The sequence below is a fragment of the Larimichthys crocea genome, chromosome XVII, assembly GCF_000972845.2.
Source record: "Larimichthys crocea isolate SSNF chromosome XVII, L_crocea_2.0, whole genome shotgun sequence".
Lineage (NCBI taxonomy): Eukaryota > Metazoa > Chordata > Actinopteri > Sciaenidae > Larimichthys > Larimichthys crocea.
The window spans coordinates 29,199,931-29,211,536 of NC_040027.1; the positions used below are offsets into that span (position 1 = coordinate 29,199,931).

General features: G+C 37.8%; 1 protein-coding gene across 1 annotated transcript; it reads right to left on the minus strand.

Moving 5' to 3' along the window:
• Window positions 1-722: 722 nt before the first annotated feature.
• Window positions 723-9,866, minus strand: cist1 (colon, intestine and stomach enriched 1). Its single transcript, XM_010745812.3, has 4 exons — window positions 9,717-9,866; window positions 5,569-5,895; window positions 4,523-4,680; window positions 723-780 (listed from the first exon to the last, which is right to left on the minus strand). The coding sequence occupies exons 1-4, from the start codon at window positions 9,775-9,777 to the stop codon at window positions 736-738; spliced, it is 591 nt and encodes a 196-aa protein (XP_010744114.3). The 5' UTR covers window positions 9,778-9,866; the 3' UTR covers window positions 723-735.
• Between the last annotated feature and the right edge of the window lie 1,740 nt (window positions 9,867-11,606).

Genomic DNA, 11,606 nt, shown 5'->3' on the forward strand with positions numbered 1-11,606 from the left:
GCATGTGAAGCAATATAGTTTATCATGGTTCTGCAAATTAGTTTCGGGGCTGTTGATTATTAAAGACAGAACTAATTGACCAGGATTATAGTTTAACAGAGGAGCCAACAAAGCTATTTAAATCTTTCCTTGGTTAGTTGGACATTATTTCAACATCTCAAAACTGTTTGTAGGACTATAATCCACACTGGACGTCTCAAGCCAGGAAGGTCATCATTTATACATCATATATGGCAATAAATTATACATTAATGATATAAATTATATAGCACAGACATTTTACTAATTGCCCGAAAGAGGCATTTATATGTGCGGATGACTCTGGAAAACATCTTCCTGTGCACTGCGACTGTGACACAAATCTCCAAACTGTTATGGAAACTTCAAATATGTGTGTTCTTAGGACTTCATTTGTTAAGTGCAAGAGTGCAATTATGAATTGTAAGTGCTTATGAGGACAAACATCACCAATTTTGGAAAGATTACATTTACATTTATACATTTCAAGCTGTTCTCTTTTTAAAAGGAAGAAGTAGTGCAATAGTTAATTAAACTTCAGAGCCTGAAAGCAGCCAAATAAGCTCCAATGTCAGTTACATAAGTGCCACATAAAGAAATAAGAGCCTGAGAGAATTACATAAAACTTGTGTTTTTCTTCTCTACTGCTAGTGTGGCAGACGTCATGCAGCAGATCGGATATCTTCTGGACTTCAGTGCCTGTTGAAGTCTCCTCTGTCATTTTGAGTAATGGGCGAACGGAGAGTCCTCGTTCACTTTACCCTGGAAAGGAAACAAAACATATTCATAATAAACAGCAATCAGTGTGTTATCTTTATTTACAGAAGTTCAAATATCATTTCCTCTCCCCTGCATTTTCTACTTAGTAATTTCTCTGCAATATGGTTGCACAAATCTTACGATAAGTTTGAAAAAAGAGATTAAAATGACTGTAATTTTCAATAAGCTTTCAACATATCACAGTGTCAAAATGTTCCTTCAAACCCCGAAAGCATGCATGAAACAAGAATACCAATGAAAGCAGAAACAGGAAATGACCTTGTCAGTGTCACAAAGTCTTTTTCAGCCCTCAGCCCTCCCTTCAGCCCCACTCTCTCATCTCTCTGCATTGCTTTCTCTGCTCACATCTCCCTTTACTCCAACTCCCCAGACGTGCCATCTTCGACCTCTCCACCAGATGCCCTCAGACTTTTTAACTCCCACTTCAAGCCACTCCCTCTGGCCCTGCAGTCACCTGACGTCCACTCCTACCCACACACCTGTTAAATATTTATATACATTTCCAAATAGTGCCGTAAAATATATAATGTTGTCTGTTACCTTTTGCTTCATTTTTCCTCCTCTGTTTTTTTTATACATGCATGGCTGCTTCGTTGAAAATTTAATTGTATGTACAGTACACTTGCCAAAGAAACATCAGTTTGTCCAAGCGGCAACCTCCATGGCTGTGAAGTGAAACTAACATGGAGATGTCAAAAGCCACAATTCTTCAAACGAGATCACTTTAGGCTGGCTCCAAAACAAGTCAGTTTCCAAGAGCCCCGAAGTTAAAATGTCCAACTTCACAGCAGAAATAAACATAACAGCCTGGTACAAAAAACTGTTTTAGTTTCTATAGTTGATTTGCCTGTTCACAATGGACAATGGAGGCTGAAGGCACAATCCTGGAACGCTTGGAGGTCAAAAGTTTCAACCGGGAAATTCTGATTTCTGACACTGACTGGACAGCATTATACGGCCAGCTTTTTTTACCCAGTCAGAGACAACATTTAAATGCACACTAATTTTCTACTATTATTCCAAATATGACAAAATTTTACAGGTCATGTAAACATCAAATTCTGTTTGGATAAGACTTTATTTCAATCAAATTAAGACGAGGAATGTGCCTATTCAGATTTTGAAAGCATTCTTTGGATTTGTATGTAGCGTATTCGGAATATGTGTCTCAGTTAGAATTTTCACACAGCCTCTTGTCTGTTTACAGTTGGCTCTGCGTGTTGTAAACAAATCAATGACCAACAGTTTGAAAGCAAAAAAGAAAAGCTCGTATTTCTGCTCGGGAGGAGGAACACAACTACTTTTAAAGTTTAAATAACTTGCAACAGAAAATTTCATTTTGACAGCTGTATATAAACAGGAATATTAGTTGAATATTCATTTCATGAACCATTTTAGCAGGAATATCGTCTTTTTCTGAAAAAAGCAAAACATGTAATATTTTTTAAATGTAAATGTAGTAATTTTCAGATCATTTGGTAGTTGTTGTTGTTTTTTTGTGGCCATGCATATGTTCTTTCATGCCACCTATACCTTCCTGTTTGCCTTCCTGTAAGCTTTCTTAGCTTTACACGTTCAGTGCTACAATAAAACCCTGAACTGTTGCTGTTGTGCTTTTTCTGCATTTGGGTCCTTCCCCTGCTGCTTTATACTCACCACCTCGACAGTAACAGTGTCTAGACAAAAGCATAAATTAACAGGCTCATTTGGTGCAGCCGTGGGTTACAAAATAGTATATCGGACTTTATCTTTTGAACAACCCTGAATTGATTGACTGTTAAGATTTTTAATAAAATATTGTGCCACTGTAGTTTGACTGACAGAAGCTGTCGGTCACCATAAATGAAGTGTCTTTGTCCATCATAATCTGTTTGGGAGCTCCACATGCAGGAAGAATAAAGGTTTCCCCTGAATAAGACTTACAGTTGCCTTTTAAAATACAGCATATCGCCTGACACTTATTAAACCTGCATGTTATCTGCTCATCGTCATGTGCTCACTTTGCAAAATCAGCTGCTTCTGTCCTTGGACCCATATGTTGTCCAACACAACAATGTGCTAGAAGCTCTTTACAGTGGCTACACGTGGTCACCACCATTCTGACATTCTTAGCATCCCGGACTCTTTAGATATCAGATGAAAATGTAATCATGGAGGTCCCCACGACATGAGAACAGACATTTCTAAGAAGAGATGAAAGCAAAACACTCAACAGAATATCAGTATTGTCATCAGCTATCTATAAATATTTATGGCATAATGATAAGCTTCAATTTCTGAAGAATGTGCTTAGTCATTACATGCTGTCCCGTTCATGAGACTTTTTCACACATTGTCAGGCTTCCTGTTTCCGTAAAAGAGAGAACTGAAAACCACTGTTCTCACTGTTTAGGGGAAAAGAAAGAAAGTGACACACACAAGAAACCTGATACACTGCCAGTGTTAACAGTTTAACTCCCAGCAGAGCAAGACGCTGTATAGCTGCCTTTTTCTTGATCTAATCATATTTGACATAATCACGAGTATGTGTTGCCCCCTGCTGATGGAAATACCAGGCAACTTGCACACACAAGGTGAAACCACACTCTATTCATATCATCGTTTACTGTGAATGCTACTTGGGTCTCAGTCTCATTAATGCTTGGGGTTGATGTGCATCCAAATATGGTAACAACTACAAAAAATGATAAAGAGTTACATAAGTTTTGTATCTTAAAGTCTAGCCACTTTGTAAGGCTGAGCTAAATGCTAACATCAGCACCATTTCTTACTATGACAATGCAAATGCGTTATACTAGTATGCTATACTATATGTTATACTAGTGCATTAGCTCTGTTACATTATTGTGGGGAAGTGCTAACTCAGTTTGCTGGGCCAACTTTGCAATTTTAACTGTAACTGATTTGCTATGTTGGATGGGAGGGATAGTGCATGGTCATCTTGGTTAAATTTATTCCAAAAAATATTGAAATGAGTAATAGTGCAAGACAGACAATGTGGTTTGTCACCTGTTTCCAGTCCTTTGTGCATCTGGGCATGAACTTAAAGAGGGAGCATGCCTCTATAGGTACCCTTTTATGGAGACTAGAAGGAGCTGGGTATTGTTTTGATTGGATGATGGAATAGGTGGAAATATTTCAGTTAATTTAGTCAGATTGTTCATGTTGTGCATTTCATTGATTCATTCTGAATGTACTGTATTTTTTGGTTTATATTGCAGAATTTAATATGTATTGCATGGGAGGAGCAGCACCCCATTTTTCCTTGTTAAAAGACTACCGTTGTTTGATGAGTAAATAAAAGTCAGCCTGTTTTTCTGCACACCTCCTGGCCAGCGTGATGCTTTTGTGATCCTGCATCTTTCTTTACTACAATTATTCCTTATTAATCCTTATCAGGGTCATAGGGGACTGGAGCCAGTGTCAGCTGACTTTGTGTGGGAGACAGGGTACATCATGAACAAGTCACCATTACAAGGCGGACAGAAAGAAATGCTTACATTCACACCTATGGGCAGTTTAGAGTCACCAATTAAATAATTTTCCTTTACACTGCATGTATTTGGACTGTGGGAGGAAGCTAGAGTACCCAGAACAAACACAGACATTAATGAAACAACATTTCATGGCGATGCATGATCCAATAGTTGTTGAGCTATTTCAGTTTAAAATGTTAATTAGTTTAAAATCACTTAAAGCATCAGGCTCCTGTTTTCTCACTCACCAACGGCACTTCTTCAAGCCTCTCAAAGTTGGACCTCGAAGATCGGGAGCATCTCACGATGACAACCACCAGCGCGAGGGTTAAGACAATACAGAAGATGCAGAGGATGGCCACAAGGCCAGGATTTGTTGACAAGTCTTTTTCCCACTCATGTGAAACTGAGGGTGACAAATAAATAGGTTACCGTCATAACTACTCAACAAACTACATAAACTACATTTCTGCTTTCCAGAAAAGAAGGGTGTCAGAAGATGACAATCAAAGTGCAAAATGTAGAAGCTGTCGGTTTGAGTTAAAGATGTTACAGAAAACACACTGTAAAGTGTGTACATTTATGGAAAATCCATTTTTTACAATAGTATTCTGTTTTTTAAATAGTATACAAAACTCAAAAGTAAAACTCAGAAAATAACAACCAAACTATTGTTTAACAATTTCACACTTTTTACTGTAATTTGACACTAAATCTTATCAGTTCTACATTTATGTGTGTTTATGATATTTGTATCTGGATTCTGGATACAAATTTATCAAGCCTTTTTCAATTGGCTACACACAGTGAGTAAATACACATAGGTGAAGGTGATCATAATAAAAATGCAGGGAAAATCACAGTCACTTTATTTCTAACCAAACTAGCCACTACAAGAGATGTCTACAATAGACTAATTTATTGCTAACACAATGACTAAGTGATTTACTTTTATGAATTCTGGTCTTTTTAAATTAAAACTTCAACCTTTACTAGCCATAGTTCTTTCTTTCTCTTTAAAAAAAAATAAATACATATATATTTTTGAGTCTGATTTTCAAGATCTTCTGTCCTCTAGGGGTCAAAAATTAATTTATGTAACTTTAAACTTAACTTTAAATAAAAAACAATTCGCATACTTTTATTTTAATACTGAATAAACATAACTCCTGAACTCACAATTTCACTGTAAACCACTAAGGAACCATTTTTATGAGAAAATGTTGTTTTTTAGTGGTGTAGACGTCTGGTTCTCTGATTCAGAATAAAGAGTCCCTCAGCTGACCAGTCTGACCTGGGCTAGTGGTGTTTACGTTGGTGGTTGTATTGACATTTGGTGACTCTGATGCTGGTGTGAGTGTCGTTTCACTGGAAACTGTTTCTTTGGACGTCAGATTGGCTGGTGTAGTCTGAGCAGTGGTGGTGGGACGTATTTCCTCTGTCCTGTTGGGTGTTTGTGGGGAAGTCGTCGGCGGTGGTGACGATGACCCTAAAGTGACTGCACTGGTACTCTGGTGTGTTGTTGTTGGAAGCTCTTGTGTCGTATTTGTGGCTGACGTGACATTTTCCAGTGTCACAGCAGTTGTGGTTGTCTTCAGTACTGGTTTAGTTATGGTCGTTTCTGTAAAGTAACAAACAGCATGAAAAGATGATGATGCACAGCATTGACTACTTTTCAAGATAAGGCTTCTTTGGTTTTTTTTCATCATAGATAACATAGCTGATATTTTAAACTAAAAGCAGAGGTGTACCTGGGAATTATGCCTCATATGCACAAAAAGAGATATTGGCCACTTCCACTTTAGATTTGCTTAATTTAATGACAGCATCCACGAACACAGCACAGCATTTCATTATTACCTAAAATGAAGATGCAGCTGACACAAAAAAAGGGCACACAGGTGAGATCAGGCAGGTTGTTCCAAAGTCGAGCTGCCCTGATGGAGAAGGCATGTTCACCTCTTGTTTTGAGCCTAGATCCCGGAATAACCAGAAAGGAACTGGCCGAGAATCTAAGGCTACACACTGGCCTGTACAGGGTTAGCATGCTGGCAATGTAGTTAGGGGCCAGACCCCAACAGGCTTTAAAAGTGACCAGTAAAATTGAAAAATAAATCCTAAAACACACCAGAAGCCAGAGGAGGGAAGCTAAAATTGGTGAGATGTGATGTTGTCTGCTAAAACCGGTAGGAAGCCTAGCTACTGCGTTCTGAACAAGTTGGCTTTGACTTTGGAGATGGTTCTTAGTTTAAAAAAGAAAGCCTGAACAAGCTTACACACACAAGGGAGGCTGTCTCTGTTTGGACATACCAGACTACTTTGATTAAACTTGATCAACTTTATTTAAAACAGCTGCAAGGAAATTTAACTTTGTGTTGATTCTGGTGGCTCCTGTGGATAAAAATGGTTTCATTCATTTCAAAACCCAACCCAGTGACAGCATGCTTGTCATTAATTAAGTATATAGAAATGACAAATCTTTTGTAGATCATCATCATTATTGAGACTTCATCATTATTGAGACTGTTACATAACCAGCTAAAAACTCCTTAAAGTACATTTAAGTAAGCAAATTATTTATTATCGAAAAATTACCCTGTTAATACTCTTAATGATCCAGTGATTCCATGATGTCAGTGATTATTATCATATATGATGTTCTAACATTAATGTTGCTGCTTAATTAATGTCTAATGTGTGTTATGTGGGATACTGCTGTATTTGTGCTTATTTAACTACTTTATATAAGATCATCATATGTTTGTTACTCAACCCATAAAGAAAAACACTTATTCTTTCAGTTCATCATTAAAAGTTAAAAGTAGAATATTTGCCTCTGAGATGTAGTGTAATAGAATTATAAAGTACTCAACTTGATAGTAGTCATCACTGGCAGTTTCCTATTTATATTGCTGTAACTCTCACAGAAGCAGAAGGTCTTTAAATGTTAAGCAGAAAGGCTAATATGATAATGAATAGGATGTTTTATTATGTTTGTGAAAAACAGCCATTAATGTACACTCAGCTGAATTTGTTTGGATGAAGAATGAGGCAATTAGATTCAGTAACAAAGCTGGTCCATTGGACAGAGTATTTGCTTTTCTGATTCTAACACTTTGAGTTAAAGCTTAATGCACCAAACTAAACAACACAATTGTTAGCCCCAACAAGATGCTGATATGCTGAAGATGTTCAACCTGTTTCTAAAGTTGCAACTGTATTTTCTAATCTCTAATTTTCTAATTTCTAATTTAATGTATGCCCTTGGTTAGTTATAAAACACAAGCAAAGTACTAACAAATTATCTGACATAAAAATATAAAATGTTGGTAGGAAATGTCAATGTATGCCGATAAAGCTGATGCTTCTTTTGGAGTCACAACTTGAAAAAAATATTTTTTATGATGCAGTGAACAGAATATTTTATCATCAGGATGGTCTGTAGAGTTTTTGAGGATTTTGTAAATACCTTCAGAATAACTGTGTTGCTAAGCAACTTTCAAAGATTGACAGATAGATGTGGGAAAATTAGATCCTTGGCGCTGTGATTCAACTATAACGAAGTTAGCTCAGAGGGACAAACTGAGGATACGTTCTGCTTCAATATTACTTTACCTTATACTACTTTTTAAAGGATATTAATAATACAAAAGAATAATCCACACATAAATGATTATTAGAGGGTATTATTATTGTTATGTTATTAGAGGTTAAGATAAGCTTTTATTGATCTTTACTGGGAAGTTTACAAGTTACCCAGCAGGATAAAGAGTAATTAAAATTAGCTCCACCTTTACCAGCTGCAACAATAAAATTTTAACCACCAGCATTATCACATCTGCTTCAATGTCTATATCCAAAACACACATCCAATGTTCATGAAGGGCTCCATACTTTCAATCTTGAGGTGGGAACATTATGTTTCTGCCTAATTTTGTTGGTCTCAGACAGGTGGGAACATTATGTTTCTGCCTAATTTTGTTGGTCTCAGACTATAAAATAGTTTTGTGCTGTAGGTTTTGGTGCAGTTTGGTGCAGTTGTTACTAAAAGATTAGGAGAGTCTGTGCTGTGAGACTTAAAGAGCAGCTTAACACCCAGCTGTATAGAAGTGTTTTACTGCCCTCTCTGGTTAAAAGTTTCAGTTTGTAGTTTTACCTCTGTCCAAACATCTTCATCACTAGTATTTTGTAGCACAATGCGTGTACAGTACTGTTAAAAACACACTCACCCAAGAGTTAAATGTTTGTTTAAATTGTTGTCTGTGTTAATGATGGATACTACTACATGGCTATAACAAATTGTTATGTAGATTTTATCCAAAGCACAGCATTATGGAAAGTACAAACTAAAATGTGCTTTAAAAGACATTTTGTTGACCTGTTGCTCCTTACAGCAGTGTTGACTTTTAAAGTTCAGTCTTGACTTTGGAAACATGGATTGACAAAACAGTTTCACCTGAAATCCATGAAGTGGCAGGAACACTGAAAATCTAATGCTGTGTGACTTTCATAGTTTTTGCATTGATTCATTCTAATACAGGCCTGTATGCAACACTTGTAGAGTGCTTCACGGGCAACCGCAGGAGCACTGAAGTAATACATACAGACTGTAAAAACAGGAAGAGAGTGGGAGATAGCACCTGAACACCCTCTTCCTGCATCCATGTTAGGTAGCTACTCTGGGGCTTTAAATCGTCATAGATATGTTGGATATATTGTTATATTGTGATTAATCCTCCAGAAGAGCTTCACGGGCAAAAACATCTACATTTCCACAACAACTGAACAATTAACTGACAAAGAAGTTCCTAAATGGTCCTTGAGATGAGATTCATCATCAGTCTGAGGTTCAGACCAGGCTGTTGTCTCTTCAGTGTTTAATAAAGCAGAGTTAAAAGTCTGTAATGATTTGTGTTTACTGGTGAGGCCGACAAACAGCTGGTCGTCTGTGTGTGCGTGTGTCTGTATGTGTGTGTGTACATAAAACTGTTTGCACAAGTAGCAGACACCACAGTAGGTTATTTCAGGATCACTGCTCATATATTTGCTTTAGTTTACACTCAAGCATGACCTTCTTATTTACTTTACCCTACCTCTTATGATAATATTTCATATTTTCATTTAATAACCTGCATCGTACAAAATGTGGAAAGACAAACTTTGACTTGTATTGTGTATAACGGTTTCTAAAAGGCTGCACGCTGTCCAACTTGTAATACAATCTTGGCCTCAGACATACAGTAGTTGGCTATTGCTGTTGAAGGTCTGCCAAAACCTGCACCAAGCTACCTCGGATAATACTGCTGAACCTCCCTCTCACTGCAGGAAGTTTCCTATTTGCATAACTTTGCATCTTTATAAGACTTCCACAGAACATTCAGGTGAATTCTCCATCAAGTCTGACAACAGTATAACAGGTAAAAATGCGAAACGTTGACTTACCATTACAAACTGCCACTGCAAACAGGCACAGCAGCACAGTGAGGTGCATCGCTGCAGGCATGTCGAGAGAGGAAAAGACTGGTGGTCATATCGACATCATTCAAACATACGCACACGCACACTACATCCTTGACAGCAGGATGTGTCAGGTGCCTGAGGAGGAGTGCTCTAAACGGTGGGTTGGCACATAACAAATGCTTCGGGCTGCCTAGTCAATGTTTGAACACGGTTCTGTGTTTGCTTGTAGCTCCATCCCTGCTGCTGTTATTCAGCAGACAGCTGCAGCTCAGATGTTTATTTCTAAACTGACTTCAACAGATTAATTTGACATTTATGTCAGTTTTCTACTGCTAAGTGTGTTTGTCTTTTACGTGTCTTTTAAAGAAAAAACTTTTTTAGATGCATGCTGTTCATACGCAGCACTTTGAATTGCACAGCAGTTAAATTTAACAGTAAAGTTAAAGTGAATTAATGAATAATTATATGCTGAGCAGAAAAAGAGCGATCAGGAGGAAGGGGTTTTATGGAGAAATCTGTTCTGCTTTTCCCTCTGATGTCCTCTGGCTGCTCCACATCAACTCTCTGTGATTTACAAAGTTTACTGATGAACAGCAAAATAAACTGCTGCCAGCTGTAGCTGCTGTTAGCTAATGTTAGTTCAGTTTGTTAGACAGGCTGCTCAGACTGTGCACTCAGAGCACAGAGGGAGTGTTAGTGTTTGTACCACAGGCGTTTTGGCCCACATTGAAGAGGAGGTTTACAAGCCTTGGGCACAGAAGAATGCTGATAGCATTTGAGGTCACTACATACTGACATTACAAAAGCACAATAATAAATATCAATAAAAAGTATCTAAAACAGTTCTAAGTTTAAAGATAACTTAAAAGCACATAAAGGCTAAAACCTGTTAAATGGTTATACAATATGTAAAAAAACAAAAACAAAAAATATTTAGCAACCATTGGGCTGACTTTCTCTGTATCTGAGGTAGAACAGGTACGTTCACCCTAATCTGTTAAAAGGTTGATCTACATGATGTATTATTTGGGCATACTTATTGTATGCTTAGACAGTGTGTTACCTACAGTAAACATCAGCCAGCAAGCTTTCAGTTTGGAGAAGCGGACAGATGTTCCAGCAAGGAGGTACTGTAGAACAAAGCACTGTGTGGACAGGGTCAGCACAAAAAAGGTGTATTAAAAAAGTCCAACTTGTTTATGTGGCTGAAACACATAAAAGATCTGCAGTGTAATATGCACACTGCTGTCTACTGTAGGAAGCACACTGACTATGCATATGCACCTCATACAACTCTTCAAAAAACCTGAACTATTCCTTTAGGAATGAAAACTTCCTAAAGAAGTAGGGGGATGGATGATGTGAGTACATGTGATCTGCAGGTCAGACCCTGACAGCTGTACCTGCCTTAAAAAAATTGCAGAATTTGTCTTTAAACACCTCCCCAAATCCTACAGAAAAAGTGAGACCCATACCTGCAATAAACAGAGTTATCTGTCAGTTGTGCGTCATCTGTCAGTTGTGAGTCTCACACTTCATTAAAACAACTTCAGATAAGGACAGAGGCTGGAGGAGTGTCAGACTCTTATGACGACAGTCAGCCAACTCCAAAGTCTTTACAGTTGACCTTTGCACAACTTCCATCTCTGATATTGACATATGTCTTAATCACCCACGTCTTCAAGTACGACCTTTGAATCTGTCATATGTGTGTGTATTATAGAGAAACTGCTTATATGCCTCCACCCTGACAAATGTTGAGGTGTGTATGTGTGCACTAAGGGAGAGAGGAGACTGATTAGCGCCAATGAACTCCTCGCCTAAAAAATACCATCTGTCCGTGAGGCGATCAGCTGATCCATCAGAAACTTC

Coding starts and splice junctions, on each gene's coding strand:
- cist1 (XM_010745812.3), bottom strand. CDS start 9,777: ATGCCTGCAGCGATGCACCTCACTGTGCTGCTGTGCCTGTTTGCAGTG. Junction 5,896..9,716: donor TGCAGTGGCAGTTTGTAATG/GTAAGTCAACGT, acceptor GTTACTTTACAG/AAACGACCATAACTAAACCA. Junction 781..4,522: donor GGCTTGAAGAAGTGCCGTTG/GTGAGTGAGAAA, acceptor TTTCCTTTCCAG/GGTAAAGTGAACGAGGACTC.